Here is a 21,865-nt window from a genome sequence, read left to right on the forward strand (position 1 = left end):
GGCCGCTGGTTTTAACAGGACGGGCCGCGACGAGCGAGGGAGGGAAGGACGGATGTTCCCTCTCAGCCTCAAACAAGCTTCCTCCACATGGAGCACCTGCACGCCCGATGCCGTGGGACAGACAGCGAGCTAGCACGGCAGATCTGTGCAGCGAGGCTGTGTTTACTCAGGGAAGTGTGCGGGCCAAGCGCCCTCATTAAAAGCAGCATCCTGACTGAATCTCAATGAAGACATCCAGACGGTAGATGACTCTTCTGTTCTGTCCTCCGCTCTGTAGCGGTTAGACCAAGGCCTTGTTCATCGTACGCTGGCAAGTAATGCGCGTAATCATGTCTGAAATTAAGAGACAACCCTGACGACCCGTTGGTGTTGCAGATGAACAAATCACCGGAGATTAACAATTCGCTCCGCCACATACTTCATAAGTAACCAAAGTTATGCCGAACAAAAATAAAGACATTTGTTTTCCCCTTCTCAAGTCCTGTTAGACTGATTTTGTTCTGCATCGTAATGTCGCATTTATGGGGAATTCAGAACAAAAACAACAAATATCACGCAAGGGGGCGTGTTTTTGTTGGGAGTCTGTTTCTTGAGGCATTGGTGAGAAATGCCATTCAAATAGTCTAGTTTGTTTATCCCTTTATCCCCGAGTGAAACTATGTCGTGTTCTTTTTACAAGTCTGGAAATTTATAACGGCAACAAATATTCCCTTCACAATCACAAGATAAACATTTAAAAAAATACTTTTTTCACATTACTGAGTAATCTACGAGGTGATAATAATGCGAGAGTTAAAAAAAATAAAGCCCAAACGTAGATGGTCAGGTTAGATGAAGAAGTCCAGGTGACGGGTGTTTTTGTTGCATGTTGGGTGTTTGCGTACCTCGGGCAGCTCTTGAAGTAAGCGCTTGCTGCTCGCGCTGTTTTTTTGTGAGCTGTGCAATAAGGACAAAATCAAATATTAGCATTAGGGCCGAACCAATTGTCAAGACTCTGCCGAACACATTAAACTCGTATATTTTTATTTATAAAATGCAAAAAGCAAGACCATCCAAAACAAAAAGCATACTTTCTTTTTTTATTCAGCTAATTAATCCAGAAATATATATATATAGTTTTTTTGGCCAACGACAGCGAGCACATCTCCCGATCTTTAATGACTGTCTTAATCACTTCATCTCAGACAAATCCTGGCTCCCTTGGCTCTCGGCATTATGCTCACACCTCTGGATGGTGCGACACAAATATTCCTCCTCCGCCCAGCAGGAAGTGTGAGCGCTGCTGGATTCTCTCCGTTGTCACACTGTGTTTGTCAGCCGGTAGCGATGCTCTTATTATCGCCGTGCGTGTTCGTTTCCGTCTCGTGCTGCAGTGCAGCAGCAGTTAGCGTGGCGGCTCGTTAATATCCCATGATTGGGAATGTTTGACAACATTTGAACTGAGAAGAAGGGTCAGCGGAGGAATAACATAATATATGTGGGTTTTTTTTAACACTTGCTGTCGTGTGGGGTGAATCGTGGGATAAGTTGGTATGTGGAGAAAATATCCATACTTGGCACTAAATGCTTTTTGCACAGGCCTGTTTGATGGAAGAATGGGAAGGCGAATGTTCCCTACTGACACACATTGTCGAAATGGTTGTATGCAGCATTTTTAGAGTGGTGAAACGTCAAGCTCTTTAAAATCCGACCAAATTAATCATCCATTTCTGTCCTCTTTCCTCTCATAGATCTGGGGTCGCTGTCCTGGGATGACTTGGAGAATGACCTCCCAGATGAGTTGATCCCTAACGGAGGTGATCTCAACCTGATGGGTGGGATGCCTTCAAACGGTGGAGCAGCACCTGGAGCTGGTGGGCCAGGTGGTACCCCGGCTGGCCTTGGCGGCGTCGTCCCGGACGCAGCCGCCAAGCACAAGCAGCTCTCGGAGCTCCTTCGGGCCGGTAGCACCTCCGGTATCACGGGCGCAGGGCTAAACTCGGCGAGCCCACAGCCAGGCGGCATGGGCCCACAGCTGGGTAAGAGCCCCCTAAGCCAGGGCTCCCCCAACAACCACCCGTCCCCTCAGGCCCAAAAAGCAGGAACACCGACTGGAGTAGCTGGACAGAACAACAACAATAATACTGCAACTATGGGCCTGAACACAACAGGGTTCAACCAGGCCATGATTAACAATAGCCAGGGCCATGCTGGGATCCTGGCCCAGGGCGGGCAGCCTCAACCTGGGCAGGTGATGAATGGCACTCTCGTACCTGGAGCCGGGAGAGGACGGGGTGCAGGAGTAGCAGGAATGCAGTACCAGGGGACAATGCAGGGGACCGCACCGGGACCGGGAGGATCAGGGAGTGCGTTGGCGGAGACACTCACCCAGGGAGGGCAGCAGATGGGAGCTCACACCACCCTCAGTGCAGCCCAGCAAGCAGGCAACATGAACAAGGTGAGTCACACTCCCATTTGTCATCTCCATTGTTTTTTTTCTGTGGCGCTCGCTCATAGATGTTTTTGAGACGGTAGTGTATCGAGGCACATGTCTCCTACTGTAATTCATCATTTGCATGGAATCATTAATTTGTCATTCATTGAATGTGTGGATCGGGTCGTGGGTGGAAACTACTCTTGGATACAAATGGATGCGATTCATTTGAAAGCGTGCAGACTCCTGGCAGACAAAATTAATGAGTTCATTGATGTTTCGTTTTTGAGTATTGGCCATGTTCTTCCTCTTTTACGCGATTATTCACGGCGAACATTTTAGTCAGTCAAAATGATTTTGTTCACTTTCCTCTGGCGAACTGAATTCCTTAATCCTGGATGACATTACTTTGTATAACTGCACTCTTGTTTTGTATTGAAGGCAACATTAGTGAACTAAAAAAACAACAACAACAAACACAATTTGCTTCTTTATGTTCGGCTACCACAACAGTGACACAGCAGAAGTTAAGTGTTTCTCATCCAAAATATATGGTGTGTTTTAAAGCCACACAAAACAAAAAAAAGTTAATGCTTCTTTTACCTCATAAAACCTTTCCAAAGGCTCCTATTAAACCAGTAATGTTTATGTGGACTTGCCTTCCTGTTTTCCAATTTTATTGGCAGATTGAGCCTTTTAGGGAGCTTTGCCAAAATACTGTTAATCTTGTGTATCGCGTTACCCTTGTGCAATGCAAATAATATGGGGCCCCTCTCTCAAACATGCCGCACCTTTATTGTCATAATATCCACAGGGGGCTTTTTTTAAGTTTTGTATTTGTGTTTCACCAGTTCTTTCTCTCTCCCCCCCCCCCCCACTCTACTTTGCTACAACCATTGTGTGTTTACTGTGGTTCCTGTCAACCGTTAGTGTTTTTTGTTTCGGAGCAAGTTACCGTGCCTTTGACAACAGTCCAGATTAGGCCTGTCACACTCATTACATCATCACTTGATCACGATTATTTGAGCCGATTGCAGTCATTTTGCATAATCGTTCAAATTGTTTCCACTCGTCTGTATAGAAACAGCTGGATGAAACTAACAGAAATGGTACTTTTCCATTTCGATTTCCATGTTGTTTCCACCCTTTGATGTTTAAATGCTTTAATGATGTCACCGTGTTGCGCGTTCTTCTTCTTCTGTTGGCCACATGAGTGGAGAATTAGCATCACCAATTGTTTATCTCAAAGCGCATAACTTCTAATATTCGACCAACTGCATTTTGATGAGCATCTATTGAGAGTACAATCACGGTTTAGTTTAGTTGCAAAGCCAAACGCCACGGTACTGCCGAGGGCACATTTTGGTGTAAGCCAAATGGAAAAAAGGAGCTCCATAACTTTGCATGGATTTGTTGGATTTGCAGCATAAAGGTGGCGGTCGAAGGCGCTAGTTTTATGTTCCAATTTTCAATGGCAATAAATGATCTTCATAAGGTTCTGTGTGCATTATTAAGCTACTATTAAGCTTATGCTGTTATAGTGGCCTAAAATGAACAGAAAGAGACCATTAAATTGCTAATTATTTGTATGACAATTAATTGTTGACAAAAATTTCACCATGACAGCCTGGCAAATCAGGTTCACGTCGAATTATCAACAGTCGCTCACGTGATCCCTCATCTTACGTTTGGGGTCACGGTTTGCAGTGATTTATTTTTGAGACGCATCTGTGAGTACGAGATAATTACTACTGCTCAACTTTTTGTAGCTCTAATTTGTCTGGATAATGAGAGTCGGGATGCTCCACGACTGGCCACAACACCACTCACACTTTGCCTCCAATAACTTCAGTACAGCAACACACTAAAGCTTCTGAGATCATTGATATGGAACTTAATTGAAGCCTCCCAGACTCCCAATTTTTTTTTGTATTGAATGTGTGTAGGGTGAGTGCATCTGTATCTCTACAGTCTCCTGGTTGCCTTGTTGGTTCATCTGCACACTCCTTCCTCTCGCTACACTTATTGGCAGTGTTGTCGCCGCTCAGAAATGAAACGCACTTGGCACCTCTCCTCTCACTTTTGGCAGGTAACTGATATTGACACTGCTGTCTGCTGCTCTGTCACTGTTAAGATTAGTCTTGGGACTCGTAATTATGTGTGTACGAGTTGTTGGTGTCACTAGCGGCTTATACGCAAGTTTGCCACCAATGTGGTTTCACAGGAAATGGGTATGAAGCCATCTATTTTACTGGCTGCGTGACAGAGCCGAGACACCGATGCTGTACGTAACCGCAACACGCAGACAGAAGGTGGCGAGAAGAGACTTGGGGAGATAGTGAATGTGTGTTTTGAGATTCCTTCTCAAATAGACATGCTTTAACCACAGGAAAGATTAAAAGCTGGTGTAGAAGTATCAGCGAGGAGACTGTCGGCCTTCGCAGGAAAAGGCCTGTTAGTGTGTGTGTGTGTGTGTGTGTGTGTGTGTGTGTGTTTTCTCGTCTCAGCTGGTCTTCTGTGATTACCATTTCACCAACGACTATAGAGGGGAAAACCACCAGACCCAATCATTGTGTGTGGCTTCCTCTATTGTGCTTTAATCGCAGCTTGTAAATCTGTTGGGGCATTTGTGTTGGTGAGAGACTGCTGTTACTCCTCACCGCCACATGCTCCTTTTGTTGTCGTACACGCCTGAACACTTTCTCTGGCTTATTGGGTGGTTGCTTGCTTATCCTATCGGTGATGTAGCATAAGACAGGTATTGTAAACCACTTAATCAGTTAAAATGACAGGAGAAGGGGAGGGGGGGGTGCAGTGCACTCGGGATGAAGGAGGGAGTCCAGTTCAGCTGAACAGTTTGGCCTGGCAACAGAGCGGTGAGATGATCGTTGGCAACCGGCCCGCCTGCCGATGCGTGGAGTGTGTCAGCAGAGTGGAGGACTGAATGGGAAGAGTGAAACGAAGGCGGTGTGTGTGTGTGTGTGTGTGTGTGTGTGTGTGTGTGTGTGTGTGTGTGTGTGTGTGCGCGTGTGCGTGTGTTACTGTGTGCGTGTCCGCCTGCTCAGCTGTGTTGAAAGGCTGCCAGTGTCTGGTCGTCTCAGCTGGGTCTTTTTTATCTGGTCTGTTGGAGCGGTGTCAACAGCCTGAAGGGATACAGCCTGGCCTGGCATGGCACAGTCTGGTTTGGTCTCCCAGCAGCTCCGTGGATGAGAAAGCAGCAGCAAGTTAATCAGTGTGTAAAGCGGGGCAGTAACAAGGATTTTGTTCCTCCGGTGCCACACATCTTAACGCGTGCACTAATGGTTAAGTTATTAGGTATTTCTAGCAGTGCAGTCTAATATGAACTCTTGAATTGTATTAGGCTATACTATCTGGTGGCACTATTATTTTAGACCGCCCATAGTGACATGATAAGATTTTACTGAAAATCTGTATTAAGTAGAACTGAATGGCCTTTCCCGCATAATCTCTTCATATAAATAGTCTTCCTTTTGGGGATTTATTTTTTTTGTAGCAAGTTTAGCAATGAGATGTAATTACCTGAAAATTTGACAGTTTTTCCACAACCCAATGTTTTTTTGAGAATATGCCTGTCGCCTTATAGTTAATTACGTGTCAAACAGCCAACATTGAAAAGCCTTTTCTGGTGGCTGCCTCACACCCACCGCACTGTTAGTATTGTTTTGTGGATTTACTGGTTACAAAAAGTACTTCTGACGAGCTTTGTGAAAAGAATGGAGGAGGAGGAGGAGGAAAAAACGTTGGGAGGAAGGTACAGAAGGGGGGGGAGAGGTCTCTCCTGCCAATAGCTGGTGTCATGCTGAGCTTCACTTGGCTGGTTTAGACAGAACCAGGCACAATTATCCTGGCGATGGTGCTTGGATTGGCGGAGGGGGTCTTGTATTGACAAATTGGCATTAAAATGGAGGCAGAACCTTTTGTTGGCACATTGGTGCTGTAAGCGACAAGAGAAACAAATGTTAATTGCTCAGGTAAACTTTTAAGCAGATCAAATCAGTAATTTTAAACATATGAATACTTCGATCAAGCTCAATCTGTCCCGTGCGGATTGAGGGCTGTAAAGCTGCTTGTTCTGTTAAGTCTGTGAAACTAATACTCCTCGCACACGGCTAATTATTATGTCAACTTTTCTTTCATTTGTTTGTATTTGCAGATGGGCCTGGGTAGTAACGGGGGTCCGTTTGGGGCTCAGCCCTACGGTCAGGGAGCCACTGGACCGGGCCAGCAACTAAACCCTCAGCAGCAGCTCCAGAACAAGGCTGCCCTTGCCAACAGCCTGCCACCCTTCCCAAATGAGCTCAAAGGGGCCGCTGTTACCAGCGTGCCAAACATGGTCAGTGCTTTTTACACTTATTCACGCGTTATAATAACACAACATGTTTCTCTACTTTTTTTTTTCCTTCTTTACATGGATTTCTTTTCACATATCAATACACCAATGGAACTACAAACAGTAGTTTAGTACAGTAGTAGTGCAGTGACATCTGAGTGTTATGATGTTGAACTTGTTCTTTTATGGACAAATTATATGGATCCATTACTGAGGTGAAGGCCAGAAGTTTGGGGATAAAATGTTTATTATTGAGTAAATATCGTAATGATTTCTAATTATACTCACCGTGTCCTGATGATTTGTGAAACTATTCATTTTCAGTCAGAGGAACCATAAATGCCACCGAATAAACACAGAGGTTGATTTGCCGCACGATGATTATTATCACTACTGTTATTATATTTGAATATCAGTTGAAGCCATTGTACGTTTGAAGAATTGTCTCATCCTAAACGCTTGACAAGACTTAGACTGTTTCTGTATTCACACTCAGTGCTGTAAAGCAAAAAAAAGAGAGAAAAAAAAAAAGGACTGAAGATATTATTTGAACTCACCAAAACTTCGACATTTGTCTGCCTGTTTTTTTTTTTTTTCTTCTTCTTCTGCCGTCCGTGCAGCAGCTCCAGCAGCAGACTCAGCAGCAGGCAGCGATGCTCCCACTGGCCGGCGGCGGAGGCGTGGCAGTGCCTTCGGCAGGCCCCACCGCCGACCCCGAGAAGCGCAAGCTGATCCAGCAGCAGCTGGTCCTGCTGCTTCACGCACACAAGTGCCAGCGACGGGAGCAGGCCAACGGGGAGGTGAGGGCCTGCGCCCTGCCTCACTGCCGCACCATGAAGAACGTCCTTAATCACATGACCCACTGCCAGGCCGGCAAATCCTGCCAGGGTGAGTTGGAGACTTTGAAAACAATGAAAAAATAAAAAGGAAATGAATGATTTTTCCAGATGTTGCAAAGTTTGTAGAAGTCAGTTTTCCTTTTTTATTGATTGCGACGTTGCTGCTGTGACGTGTCCAGCGCTGTCTTGGCTGTATGTTTCAGGTCATTGTTGTGCTGAAAGGTGGAAAGTCGCCCCAGTCTCAGTTTCTTAGAGCAGTTTTATTTATTTTTTTTACAATCACCTATTTGGCCAGATTAATCTTTCCGTCAGTTTTAACCAGTCTCCCTTTCTGCTCCTGATGAGAAGCACCATCTCGATGCTGCCGGGTTTGGCTGGATGGCCGACTCTAGGAAGAGTCCTGGTGGTTCCCAACTTCTTTCATTTCACTTTTATGGAGGACACTGATCCTGGAGAAGTTTATATAACCCTGCCTGAGCTATGATATTTTAACAGCTTGGTTTCTGTTCCGTTTCGTCCTGCCGTGTGAATTTTACAATAATCAACTTCTTTCTGAAAATGATCTTAACATTTTAATGATCTGCTGAAATGAACTCGTTCACTGGCTACAGGCGGATTTCTTTCTTTTTTTCTTTTTTTTTAATCTGCATCAGGTGCGTTTCAAATGGCCACTTGTATTCACGGGATACAAGTGGCACAAGTTCAATTGTCGTGGTTGGTAGTGTGCCTTCAATGTCCACTTATTAATCCTCGTTTGTCACTCGATGCGTCTCTGCCTAATCCAGATTTAGCACCGGGGAGATTTCTATCCAATCACAACCCTCTGACCCCCACCTGCTCGCGTTTGCGGTGAGGTCTGCTGTTTTCTTCCTCCACCCGATCGGTGACGTTGCGTCTCGATTGTTTCTGTCTGCTCCCTTTCTGCGTCAGCCCCCGGCATTCCTGTGATGAAAAATCCCCCCCACCCCCCCGAGCAACTCTCGTTTAAATTTGGCTCCATGTCTTCGCGTTGCTTTTCGGCTCGGAAAAAAAAAAAAGTGAGATTGCGAGCCAAACGCACAAGAGGCCAAGGTGTGTTAAGTGTGAAGGAGTCCGTCTCTCCGCTCTCTGCATGCCAGCTAATTTCCTCCTGCTCGGGATCCTTGCCTCTAAGTGCTGCTGAAATTACAGCAGGGAGAGATTTGGTTTCCCAACGCACATTTATCTCAAACGTTTCAGATGTCTGTTGGCTGAGTTCATTTTCACGTGAGAAACCCCAGAGTCTCCAGCGCGAGTTCTGCTCCGACTGCTGCACGACTTCAAATCTGAGGCCTTTTCTGTGTTTTATCAGCGCATACTCAGTCTACAAAAAGATACCAGCGTGATAGCGCGGCTATTTTTTTTATTCTTTGCCAGTATTATTGGCTTTCTTACAAAGATAACGTAATTCAGTCGTGTTTATTTGTTCATAGCCCTTGACGGCACGCAATGATTGCATATGGAGCAGCACTTGCAAGTGCCAGGTAGCTAGCAAAGCTGATTCTAGCCCGGCTCTGATTTTCTTGCCAGAATAGCCGCTGCTGCATCAGCCTGACCACAGATGAAATGAAGTACCTCGGTTTGGTCGGTTACCCACCATGAAATATGGTTTAGGTTCCCTTTCCGCAAGATTGAACATTTGTGCAGTGAGCTGAAGCTGAAATCTTGAGTTTTTTGGCAGATTCATAGTTTCTCTCATTTACTTCTGATGTCCATCTGTTTTACTTCATAGCCATTTTTCCTCAGTATTTTTCTCAGAGAGCCAGTAAACGCACCATTTCTTTGTGTTGTTATAGCAAGTGTTTGTTTAAGTCTGTAGTGTGGCGTATTATTTTCACATAACCAGTTTTCAGCTGGGTTAAGAAAAACTAAGTTTCCCGGGAAACTCGTGATGAAAAGCTACTTCTGGAAATACAGTGTAAAAGTTAGTTTGACAATGAACCAAAAAAAACAAAAAAAATTACAGAAACCAGTAAAAACAATGAATCATATGTGAAAGACAACAAGCTGCTGTCTGTCTGTCTGTCAGTGCATGCCCACATCCTTTTTCTTAATCCTCTTCTTGTTCTTTATAAACAGAGGAAGTCAGGGTTAAAATATTCAACCTGCCGGTTTGAAGTGATGCAACTCACCCCGAGTGCCCAGTCTGTGATAGAGAGTGTGATTAAACGTTGAAGCAACTGCTGCTGGATTTACGGGTTACTGAAAAGATGCCATGTTGGTCGTGAGGCAACTCTTTGGCTTCTGCTTTCACCGGCACTACTGGAGTAAATGCCACAACTATGCTAGTGATTTCCGGGTGACGCTGTACAAGTATTTGCTGGTGACACATTCAGCATGAAGATTTTAAACCTGGTCTCTCTCTCTCTCTCTCTCTCTCTCTCTCGCCCGTCTCTTTTCCTTCGCAGTGGCTCATTGTGCGTCGTCCAGACAGATCATCTCCCACTGGAAAAATTGCACACGACACGACTGTCCCGTCTGCCTGCCGCTGAAGAATGCCAGCGATAAGCGCACCCAGCAGCGTGAGTACAAGCAGCAATCTCTGGCCCGATGTCGCTCAGCCGTTGTCGAGTCGCACACCGCAACCTCAGACACCAAACACAAGGCTGAATTACCCATTGACTGTGTTCAGTAACCAGCCGAGCTCCGTTTTTTTTTTTTGTTGTTGTTTTTTTGTCTTCCAAAGGCCTCAGTATATATATCTCGGTCATTACAGGATATTGTGTCGGTAAATTAAGCTCTAATAGCTTCAGATTTTTTTGCCTTCCCTGAAACCAGCCAAATGTGTTTGCGTGTCGAAACGTGTGCACGTCGCCATTCAAAGCCAGTCAAGCAATTTATTTTCTTGGTTTGTGCTCCTCCGCGCTGACTAAAAGCCCTCGATGAGTAAGAGTGAAGTCCTGCTGGGCTTGTTATCTGACACACAGGAGGGATATGAGTGCGATGGAGGCTGAAGGAGAGGAAACAGAGAAGCGTGTGCTCGAGAAGTCCTACCGAGCGATTGGCTGTCGAGTTGTTTACTGCGACTCCGCACCAGAACAGAGACGAGTTTGACACCCTCTCCGCCTCACACTAAAATTGCTTTTTCTTTCCGTTTTGTTCTTTCGTCTCTCGTGTAACTGTCGTTATGGGTTCACAGCCTGTCGTCTTTTACGCACTCCCTTCTTTTTCTTTTCTTTTTTTTTTTGTTGTACTTCCCGGATTACTCGCAGTAGTTGCATTTAAACTCGCTTTCCAGGCTTTTTTTTTTTTGTTTCTTTCTCCACCTCCCTGTTGAGCTTCATTCATCACTTGGAGCGTTCCAGTGTTCAGTCCGTCCCTGTTTGGCTCGCATGTTGAAGAACATGATGTCGGGGCTTGCGCTGCTGCCAACGCAAACAGAGAGCAGTATTTCTTTGTTCTGCCTCCTCCGATTTTTGTCTTTGCGCAAACCGAGGGCTTTTTCAGCCCGACCAAATCCTGAACCTAGAAAAATATGCTAATGCTCTGTCCCCCGAAGGGATTCATGCATTTATTCAGTCCCTTGCTTTTTAAAGCATTTAGCCTTACATTTACGTTCTCACCGTATCATGCTGCCATGTTATGACTTAATCTTGCCTAAGGTCAAAGTATGCAAATGCATGCGTATTTTAATTTTTTTTTATTACTTGTTGAAGTGTTCTACCTCTCTGCCGTGTTTTCACCAAAACGCGCTCTCTTCATATTTTTTGGGCATGACACACAGGATCAACATTTGCATTCTGTTCATTCACTCGGTGCAGCGTTGGAGTAAGCAACATGGTCAACCGTGCAAGCTGTTCTCGGTATACACCGTGTGATTTTGAATGTGGGTGTTTTGGACTCACTGTGCTATCACTCTCCACAGCCATGCTGAGCTCCCCCAACACGGGCCTCCAGAACCCCATGTCCTCCGTTGGCGTGGGCCAGCCCAGCGCTCCCACCATCAATACCTCAACCCCCATAGACCCCAGCTCCATGCAGAGAGCCTACGCGGCTCTCGGGCTGCCCTACAGCAGCCAGGCCACTGGGCAGACTCAGGCCACGCAGGCGCCGGGCCCGGGACAGACCGCAGGTGCACAGAACGCCCAGGCCCAGCAACAACAGCAGCTCCCGCAGCAGATGAGACCCATCAACGCACTCGGTAAAGTCAGACAAGCTGATGTTGTTCCTACATTTCCTGTAAAACGTTTTTTTAGAACATGATTATCTGTCCTCGGTCAAATTTACGCGTGTCCGTACTGATCATCTCCTAAATGGATCCATCCACCGGATGTCTGTTTTCAAATTGTGAAGATAAAAAAAAACTCATCGAAACCACATTGTATGCACTGAGCTTGATTTTCTTTTCTTCTTTTTTTTTACATTGAGTCGGTGCCGTTCGCTCACAGCTTTCTGTTTTTACAGGTAACCAGATGGCTCTTGGAGGTGCAGCAATGGGTGTGACCACTTCAGAACAGACCAACCTGCACACAGACTCCCTTCCCAACACACTCAACACTAACAAGTCAGTCCCCACCAAGAGCATCAATCGTTACACTGCATTTGTTGACCTGAAACACAGGAAACTTAGTGTCCTCTTAGAATATTATGTAAATATAAAAGCGTGTGTCTGTCTGTCTGTGTGTGTAAAATTCTTAACCTTGCTCTCGCCCACCACCAGTCAGCTGCTTTCAGACGGGTCAGCTGTGGGATCGATGGGCAGCCTCTCCTCGACACCCCTCTCTGCCGCGGGCTCCAGGAAAGCCTGGCACGAGCATGTCACTCAGGACCTGCGTAATCACCTCGTACACAAACTGTAAGTGCCGACCTCTGCTGGACGGATGTAACTCTTCGTCTCCTTTTGACTATTGTTTCAAAGAAAGTGATCAGAAAGTGATTTTTAACTGCTTGAAATGTCGCTGTTGTTCTGTGGCAGAGTACAAGCCATATTCCCCACCCCTGATCCGGCAGCTTTGAAGGACAGACGAATGGAAAACCTGGTGGCCTACGCCAGAAAGGTGGAGGGCGACATGTACGAGTCGGCGAACAGCCGGGTGAGTTTTCTCAAAAGACGCCTCCACGAGGGCCCGACTGGAATCGCTCAACTTTTACCACAGCTCCAAATTTGAAAGTAGCCTTAGTGTTTTCATCAGCTTTACTATCTCCTTCCATCACTTCCAACCGTCTTCCCTCCAGGATGAGTACTATCACTTCTTGGCTGAGAAAATATACAAAATCCAAAAGGAGCTGGAGGAGAAGAGGCGCTCAAGGCTACAGAAGCAGATCATCAACCAGGCACCGATGGCTGCACAGGGAACGCAGCAACCGGGTCTCCCCCAGCCCAATGCTTTGGGCCCAAGGCCACAGAGTGAGTAGAAGATGGTGTAACGGAATAATAAGAGTTCAGGGAAAATCTCAGAGTTTGTTGAGTTGATTTGGGACCCAAATAGGGTCATTGAGTGTACACCCAGCGAACACTTTAATGGTAAACCTGTGTAATCCATTTTAATTCAATAACATCAATTCTACCGTTGCAGTTAGTTTGTGCCGAAATTCTAAAATAAAGAATAGATTTGTAACTTTGAAATAGAAAACGATGTCGCGAAAGTGGACGCGCCAAAGTTTTTTCATTTCCACTGGGGTTGGTATTTATGTATTTATGCACAGTCCATACATTTTCCTTTTGTTTCGCAGATGGACCTGGCCCTCTGCCCAACATGCCAAATCAGCTCATAAATCGCATGCAGGTTTCACAAGGTAAATACTTTTGTTACGTATTTTCCGATTACATAGAAAAGTCAAATGAAACAGCTGAAAGTCAGAACTGACAATAGAGCAAAAACAATTAAGCTTCTTATGACAATGCGAAGTCTCATTTTAACAGTGAAGGTGGTTCAGGAAATAATGAGCAAGAGACAAAAGGAAGAAACGGAAAGTTGTAGAAAATAAAGGCACATAAAGAGGAACAGAAATAATAATGAAGACAAAATGAGAGACACTAAACAAAAATAACTGGAAGTGGGAATAATGAAAAGTGTGAGTGAAGCCGAACCCACAATCATGTAAACGCGTAAGGCAAACGTGCTGCGTTTCTGTTGTGTTAAATACTGCAGAATAACTACGCAAGTCTAAAAAAACAACAACTGCTGTTCCAAATTGAACTAGTTTTAAGGAAATGATGTCTGACCTTTTGACGACTATCCTGGTTTTGTTTCACGTTTTCTGTACTCGGTTCTGCCGCGTGTCCGTCGCCGAACATTTCGTTCCGCTCTTCTGTACAGGAATCAACCAGTTCAACCACATGGCTCTGCCTAACGCCCAGATGTCTCAGGCGCCGATGGGAGCCCGAGCCGCCTCGCCCATGAACCACCCGCAACAAATGAACATGAGCTCCGTCCCAGCGGTGAGGAGGAGGAGGAGGAGGAAGAGGGCGTAGTACATACACAGTAGCATAGAAGTAACATGAGCCAACTCCCGGTTTAAAAACTTTTAAAACAAGAGTTGATTACTCTAATGATTACCTCAGCACTACTGTAGCTATCACCGGGTAAACTGTGAAGGAAAGGGAACTCTAGACACACTTTTAAAAGTCCTTGTTGGAACTCTTCACCTGCTTCATCACATACAGACACCCACGTATAAAGTCTTTATTGTAGATGCAAGACATCCATTGTACCCCATCCTTTCATTATTACGCAGCCGGTAATGTGATCGGTCCTTTTTGTGAGGAAACTGCTGTCACTCTGCTCATGGGATCTTCCTCTTTCCCTCCCGCGTAGATGGGGCTGTCTCCCTCTCGGATGCCCCAGGCTCAGGGCATGATGGCCGCACACAGCGGCAACAACATGGTGGGCCAGACGGCCAGCCAGGGACAATTCCTGCCGCAGACCCAGTTCGCTCCGGGATCGGCTGCAGTCGCCGCGACGGGTGCCATGAATGTCACTGTGGGGCCCGGCATGGGCCAGCCGCCGGCACAGGCCGCCGTCACGCAGGTGAGACGTGAAGACAGACAAGGGGTGTGGAAGTGATGCTGCGCCCTCTGGAGTCGCTGCACACTCGCGCTAATTCCAAACTTTGTTGCCGGGGAACTAAACTCCAACTACTTTAACCAATCATACTGCACACTAATTGTACCAATCACAAGGCTCTCTAAACCCCAAATTGTATGTGGTGTGTTTGTCTGCTTTTCGTGTGTGTGTGTGTGTGTGTGTGTGTGTGTGTGTGTGTGTGTGTGTGTGTGTGTGTGTGTGTGTGTGTGTGTGTGTGTGTGTGTGTGTGTGTGTGTGTGTGTGTGTGCGCGCGCACGCGCGTGCGTGTGTGTGTGCGCCCGTGCGCGCCTGTTTGTCCGCCTGCTCTTTGTGTGTCCTTCTCTCCAGCAGCAGCAGCAGCAGCAGCAGAGCGCTAACCTCCCCATCAATGCACTTGGCCCCTCGCTGGGCCCTCAGCTAGCCTCCTCCCAAACCCCCTTGCACTCCACGCCTCCGCCTGCTGCCTCCTCCGCCTCCACGGCTGGGGGGGCCACTAACCTGCCGCACCCCCAGTCCTCCAGTCGCAGCTCCACCCCCACCCTCCCCGGCCCTGCCCCAGCCCCAGCCCCGGCCCCAGCCCAGGGTGCCACCCCGCCCTGCCCCACCCAGCCCCAACCCCAGGTGGAGCTCCCGGCAGCAGCACAGACGCAGCCCCCGCCTCAGCCCCCTACCACGCCGGTGAGACTGAGTCCCTCCGCATGCCCTCCACTTTGACCCCCTCCCTCCCGTGCAAACCGCCATCCCTCTTGACTGCTGTGTACCAACCCATCCCACCCACATCCACCTTTTTATTCTGATTAACTGCATCCTCACCACTGTTTGTAGCCTCCATCACAAGAGGAATGTTACATCTTTCAGCCCGAGGGGAGCGAATGATATGAACACATTCGTGCCATAGCTTCATCACTGCATGCAGAGAAAGCAATGAAGCAGTTGCAAATAGCTCATATGCCCCCCCCCTTCTCTGTTTCAGCTGTCCCAACCAGGAGCCAGTCTGGATAACCGGGTGCCCACGCCGGCCTCGGCCGCCAGCGCCGACCTGCACTCGCAGCATGTGGGAGCGGACCTGCCCGTCCAGGAGATCAACGTAGAGACGCATCATGACCAACAGGAGTTTGAGGCCGCTGGCGGCAAAACGGAGCCCAGGATGGAGGTGGGCTACGTCCGCATGCTCAGACACGCTGAAACCATCGATATGCTTTCATTGAAGTTCTTATTTTTTTGGATGTTGGAATTGGAAGGATTCCATCTGACATCTCATACCGACTAACCAGTGAAGCCTCAGTTATTCATTCACCTCTCATTTTTATATGACAAGCTTATGTAAGCAGAATGGCTTAATTTACCACCTAAATTTTGTATAGTCCATCCACATATTTTGATCATCAATTTATGTACTCCTTGAGCATGATGGTCTTTGGATTATATTGATACTGCATGCCTCTTTTGTTTTGTTGATTTGAAACATATTCTCCCACAGTAAACTTGAAATGAAAAGGGAAACAATTCCCAACAGCATTTCTGTGGTGTCATGAGCCGTTTGCCTGTTTGTCCGTAGACTGAGGACGACTCCGCTTCAACGTTGGTAAAGAAGGAGGAGGCCGAGGAAAAGCCGGAGCCGATGGAGGTGGAGGAGAAGAAGCCGGAAACGAAGATAGAACCCAAAGAAGAGGAAGAGGGTGGAGCTAACAGCACGACCTCCTCGTCGCCCTCTCAGTCGCGGCGGAAAAGTGAGTCTGAGGCCAAAGGATGAATGAAATCGGCGTAGAGTCAATGACTGATAGAAACGAACTCTACTCAGTAAGCACTGGGTTTCGTTTATTGCCTTCATCAATGACCATTATTACAACATCATTAGTCTGCAACCGATTAATAATGTTCAGACTCCTGTAAGTCTTCTAATCAACAGGCTGAGCTCCTGCTGGTAGAATATCCTCAACAAGTATTGATATTCACTTAACGTTTCAGTTACGATCGATTTGCAGGAAAAGAGCAAAGTGCGTTGGAGAAAACTCCCCCACGGGCATGAATAGAGGCATGTAATGTGCCGTTTTAGTGGCTGACACTCGACCAGGTGGCATTAGTGTAGGTCTGCAGTCTTCACTGTCCTTTGCTAACAGGCCAGCAGCTGTACTCCTGTATTGTCCGGGGCGTTTGTTGTCTCTGTGAAGCCGATTTAAATTGTCTTAAACCGACATGACGGATTCAGTCCGTCTCTTTCTATTCGCTTTTTTTTTTTTTTTTCTTCCACAGTTTTCTGTTCAACTTTCTCCGCCTAACGCACCTTTTAAATTGTTTGTTTTTCAGTCTTTAAGCCGGAGGAGTTGCGCCAGGCTCTGATGCCCACGCTGGAGTCTCTTTACAGGCAGGACCCCGAGTCGCTGCCCTTCAGACAGCCGGTGGACCCCATGCTTCTGGGTATCCCGGTAGGTTGCACGCAGGTTCTGGCTACCTAAACACAGTTTTCAATGATGGCGGCTGCACACAATTCAGCTGCACTGTTTAATGTGTTCGCTGTGTAAACGTTCACTTGTCCTCGTTTCTCTAGGACTACTTCGACATCGTTAAGAACCCGATTGACCTGTCCACAATAAAGCGCAAGCTCGACACGGGCCAGTACCAAGAGCCCTGGCAATACGTGGACGACGTGTGGCTGATGTTCAACAACGCCTGGCTCTACAACCGCAAGACGTCCCGCGTCTACAAGTACTGCTCCAAGCTGGCCGAGGTGTTCGAGTCCGAGATCGACCCTGTCATGCAGGGTCTGGGCTACTGCTGCGGGAGGAAGGTGAGATGGAGGGGACGCTAACGATGCCGATTTCATTTTTGAGGGTTATCGTTTTCTTTGTCTTGCATAAATCGGTTAGGTTGGAAATTATTTTTGGGACATGTGTGCCGACTTACGAAAAAAAAATCTGTGTTGGCTTTTTCTGTCACTTTTGGATGTAGTTTGCCAAAACGTGCAGAAACAGTTTGATGTAGTAGGAGCTTCACTTCTCACTGCGATTGTCAATATTTTAGTGTTTCAGTTTCTGATTTATTTAACTGTTTTTGTTTTAAATATACATTGACCTCTTTTGTCCTGTCGCTTGTGTTCACAGTACGAGTTCTCCCCTCAAACCCTCTGCTGCTATGGAAAGCAGCTCTGCACCATACCTACTGGAGGCACATACTACAGTTACCAGAACAGGTATGTGTGGATCGTTACGTGTTTTGTTTTTGTTTTTTAATGGGTGGCTTTGATCTTGGGGTAAAAAAAAAAAATGTTGCAGTAGCGGAAATTTCGATCTCACTTGAATCGTAATGCTCAGTTATTTCGTGTTTTGATGGGCAGTAAATGCAGCCATTGGAACCGCATTGCCCGTCGCCTGCAGCCTGGGTCCAGTTCCTCTAGCGATCTCTTTAGAGATCAAGGCAGCACTGTCACCCTGACAGCTCCAGCTTTAATGGCTCTGCCTCCCAGTCCCGGCACAGCGTGAGACCACAAAATGGTTTTGCTCACAACATCTATTAACTGCCAGGTTTTCCTGCGTCATGTGTACCGGGGAAACACTCTGAAGACCCCAAACCCCGAAGATCAATAGACACTGGAAGTAAAAAAATAAAAAATAAAAAAAGCGGTGTGTTGATTTATTTATTTTTTCTCAGCATCCATCAAGGAGCTGAGTGTATTCGGTGTTGCGGCCCCCCCCTCTGTTGTACAACGGACGAAAATACAAAGCTTTGGTTAAGGCCACAAACATCCTTACCCATCGTTGCCTCTTCGTCTCTGTTGAAATCCAGCACATCGTGGCTTTACTCGGTGCTCCTTTGAACCCCCTGCTGTATTATTGGTGGAACTGCAGCCCCCTCACACACACTTTTTAACTGGGCGCTTTGAGAGCCGAGCAGCACGACGGCAGCAGTGAAACGGCACAGCCTGACAGGCAGCACGAGGCTCCTGCAGCGCAGTCCATTTACACTCTCAATGGGAGCGCCGGGATTCCCTGCTCGCTATTAGAAAACATAAAAACAACAACAAAAAAGTGTTATTTTGTGCACAGTTGTAGTGGACACGCATACACAAGTTGCCAAAAATATTACAAATATTATTTATTTTTTCTTGGAGGGAATAGAAAGAGCACAACAATCTGCTTTTTAACTGTCGTTCAGCTACATTTATGATGTTGAATGTTTTTTTCTCTCACAGGTATCATTTCTGTGAAAAATGCTTCAATGAGATCCAGGGGGAGAGTGTGACGTTAGGAGACGATCCCGCGCAGCCACAGACGTAAGTAAACGGGCTACTGATGAACCTGCCATCGCGCGAGTCCTGCAAACTTAGAAATATGATGTGAGAAGAGCTCTCTGCCCTTTTTTATTATTTCTGGAATTTGTCAAACAATAAAGTTTCCCTTCCCGCTTAATCGCTTTCAGATCAGAGTACCAGCTCCGCTTCAGAGCAGCAGCTCGTAGTCGTGGACTGTTTTCACTCATGTCTCATTGTATTTTAAAGCCACAACAAGCTGACTTTACAATTATGATGCCAAAACCCAATAGTTTCCAACAGTAAATGAGAACATCTCCCGCTGTTAAAACCGTCTCATTGCTAACATGTGTGATAACAATCCAGAAAAATGACACTTATTAGGCAACATGCAGCTTATTTCAGATTCATCAACACATGTATTTCATAAAGTTTTATTCACTGTTACTCCCGTTTCTTTTTCCCCATCATCTTGCTGACACTTCAGGAGGATATCAAAAGACCAGTTTGAACGGAAGAAGAACGACGTCCTTGACCCTGAACCGTAAGTCGACACGAACTCCGCCTCCTTCAGTGGGAGCAAATAATACTGACAGGAAGCTCTTTAATTGCTTCGTGTTGTGTCTTAAGCCACTTATGGCTTTCATTTTGTGTACAGGCTGCATACTTTCACTCTGAACACTCACTTTGGCCCCAGAAAAGCTCAAATGCAACTCAGCAGCACCACCTGCTGTGTGGAAGTCTGCGTCAATCAGTTTTGGCTCGAGAACACCGACCCTGCCTGCTTTTGATAGGCAGTGATTTTTATTTTTACATCGTCACGGTTACTTTTAGATAAATGGTCCTTTCCCTAAACCTCCCACAAAGGCGCTCTTGTATTGGCTGGCTTGCAAGTGCGTAACGACCGGAGGAACATGAACTTGAATGGAGACGTTTGTGTGGCTTGCTGCCTGAGCAGTTAAGATATCAACATTCATACAAATGATGGCCCCCGTGAACATGACTTGGACCGTTTTGAGAAAAGGAACTAAATGTTGATCGTCTCAGATATTGTTTGTGTTGTTGTTTTTTTCTGCAGGTTCGTTGAATGTAAAGATTGTGGACGGAAGATGCACCAGATTTGCGTCTTACACTACGAGGTCATTTGGCCATCTGGGTGAGATGTTGAATATTTTTGATTTAAATAATTGATTTTCTTATGTTTCCTCATGTTCGTATATTTGTGTTAATTGTAATGATGAGTTCTAATTTGTCTCTCTGTCTGTGCTCAGATTCATCTGTGACAACTGTTTAAAGAAAAGTGCAAAAACACGGAAGGAAAACAAGTTCTCTGCGAAAAGTTAGTGCTCCTCCTCTGTGTTCATAAATCGCTTTTCCTGTGATGATTTGTGTCGTAAATGTCAACAGATTATTGTAGTTTTAACTTACAAGATGATGATAACAACATAGACTCCTTTTCCGCCGCCGTTACCAGCCGTTACCAGCTCTACTCGCTTTTGGTACAAAGGCACTTTCCTGAAATTTCGTTTTCAGCCACGAATACTATACTTTCCATCTCGTTACTATAGCGACGCTGCAGGAAACTGTTGTGACGTCATCTTCACTCACCGAATCCTTTCGTTGGTAGCCCGACACCCCCTCAAATGACCACAGTGTGGTTTTGCGGGTTGTCATTTTTTTTAAGTGGTCTATTGAATGAGAAAAACAATTTGTCTGCTTCAGTAGCCTGACTAGTTAATAATAGTAGGTTTGTGCAGGATGTCCTGTGTGGTGAACGCGGTGGCCGTCCTCTCTGACCAACTAGTGTTCTGCAGTGTTTTCACGTCGCCTTTTATTATCGACTCGGCTCGCTAGAAATCATGATGAAGGTGATACCAAGAATAGCTCCGGGTCAAAATATACAACCTTTGCTTGATTGTGTGTGTGTGGGGGGGGGTTGAGTCCCGCCGAGCCGATACTGGCTGTGAAAAAGGGGCTTTAGACCACCTCCATCAGCACATGGCTGCACATGTTTCTCTCTCTGTGGCCGTTACTGCAGTGGCAGCCTTGTTATTCTTGTTGTTGTTTGTCTTCATGGTGTTTTTTTTTTCCTTGCTGTTTTATCCCCTGGGACCAATGTCTTTCCTCAGTGGCACGTATTACTAACAGATTTGAGGTCTTGCATAAACCGTCAGTCGTTTTTAGACCCGTTTAAACCCCTGCTTATCTTTCTATTTCTTTTTTTGGGGGGGGGGGTTCACTGAGAAAATTACCAGGATGGACAGCTGTGAAATATTTCTCCCATCTGTTTGTTCACTGTAGGGCTGCAGTCGACACGATTGGGAATGTACATAGAGGACCGTGTGAATAAATACTTGAAGAGACAGAACCACCCAGAGGCCGGAGAGGTGTTTGTGCGAGTGGTGGCGAGCTCTGACAAAACAGTGGAAGTTAAACAAGGCATGAAAACCAGGTAAGAGCATCGCTGACAACAGGAGAGGAGGAGGAGGGACGACTGGACGACGGTGTTCAAAATGAGACCGTGTTCCCATCAAAAGTCTCCAAAAAGTAATGCATGTTTGTTACGCTACGCCTCTGTTAAGTAACTGCACAATCAAGGAGAGGCGGGTCAAATAAATCTCCCCCTCCTTGATTTGTAGACGCACTAGCGCAGTTCGTATTTGTTTTCAGCTTATGTTTATTGCCCCCTGCCTTACAAAGCTGAACGCCCTCTATAAAGATTTTATACCCACTCAGAGTAATTGTGGCACGTACATGTTTCACAAGATGGAGTGCACACCCTCCCCGAGGAGCTCAAGAGTGTCGTTCACTGTTGCACAATATCAAAGTCTGCGATGCTCGTCCCTCTTCCAAGAACCTGTTATCTTCAGTTTGACTGATTTCAGGCTGTCTGGCTTTTATTGACTCGAGGCCGCTTGACTTGAATTGTCCCATTATGTCCTTCGAATGTTGTTAAAGTTCTGACAAACACGGCGACTTCTCGGGCAGCTC

The 21,865-nt window shown here is 46.3% G+C and overlaps 1 protein-coding gene across 4 annotated transcripts in view; it reads left to right on the forward strand.

Moving 5' to 3' along the window:
• crebbpa (CREB binding protein a) overlaps positions 1-21,865 on the forward strand; it is a 38,089-nt gene that overhangs the window by 10,229 nt on the left and 5,995 nt on the right. Inside the window, exons 2-24 of one of the 4 annotated variants that reach the window (XM_069714638.1) lie at positions 1,731-2,437; positions 6,588-6,767; positions 7,385-7,652; positions 10,030-10,143; positions 11,487-11,762; positions 12,026-12,125; positions 12,282-12,416; positions 12,537-12,654; positions 12,797-12,968; positions 13,295-13,357; positions 13,882-14,003; positions 14,380-14,592; positions 14,977-15,306; positions 15,602-15,781; positions 16,187-16,358; positions 16,936-17,054; positions 17,177-17,416; positions 17,730-17,818; positions 18,818-18,898; positions 19,362-19,418; positions 19,953-20,030; positions 20,146-20,213; positions 21,176-21,326. In XM_069714638.1, coding sequence (XP_069570739.1) covers positions 1,731-2,437; positions 6,588-6,767; positions 7,385-7,652; positions 10,030-10,143; positions 11,487-11,762; positions 12,026-12,125; positions 12,282-12,416; positions 12,537-12,654; positions 12,797-12,968; positions 13,295-13,357; positions 13,882-14,003; positions 14,380-14,592; positions 14,977-15,306; positions 15,602-15,781; positions 16,187-16,358; positions 16,936-17,054; positions 17,177-17,416; positions 17,730-17,818; positions 18,818-18,898; positions 19,362-19,418; positions 19,953-20,030; positions 20,146-20,213; positions 21,176-21,326 — 4,033 coding nt within the window. The remainder of the gene's footprint in view (positions 1-1,730; positions 2,438-6,587; positions 6,768-7,384; positions 7,653-10,029; positions 10,144-11,486; positions 11,763-12,025; positions 12,126-12,281; positions 12,417-12,536; positions 12,655-12,796; positions 12,969-13,294; positions 13,358-13,881; positions 14,004-14,379; positions 14,593-14,976; positions 15,307-15,601; positions 15,782-16,186; positions 16,359-16,935; positions 17,055-17,176; positions 17,417-17,729; positions 17,819-18,817; positions 18,899-19,361; positions 19,419-19,952; positions 20,031-20,145; positions 20,214-21,175; positions 21,327-21,865) is intronic. The other 3 variants (XM_069714641.1, XM_069714639.1, XM_069714642.1) reach the window with 3 other exon arrangements.

This window comes from Brachyistius frenatus, unplaced genomic scaffold (assembly GCF_029030835.1).
Source record: "Brachyistius frenatus isolate BFR_SWC_R1_liver_20210118 unplaced genomic scaffold, ASM2903083v1 Contig_132, whole genome shotgun sequence".
NCBI classification, from domain to species: Eukaryota; Metazoa; Chordata; class Actinopteri; family Embiotocidae; genus Brachyistius; species Brachyistius frenatus.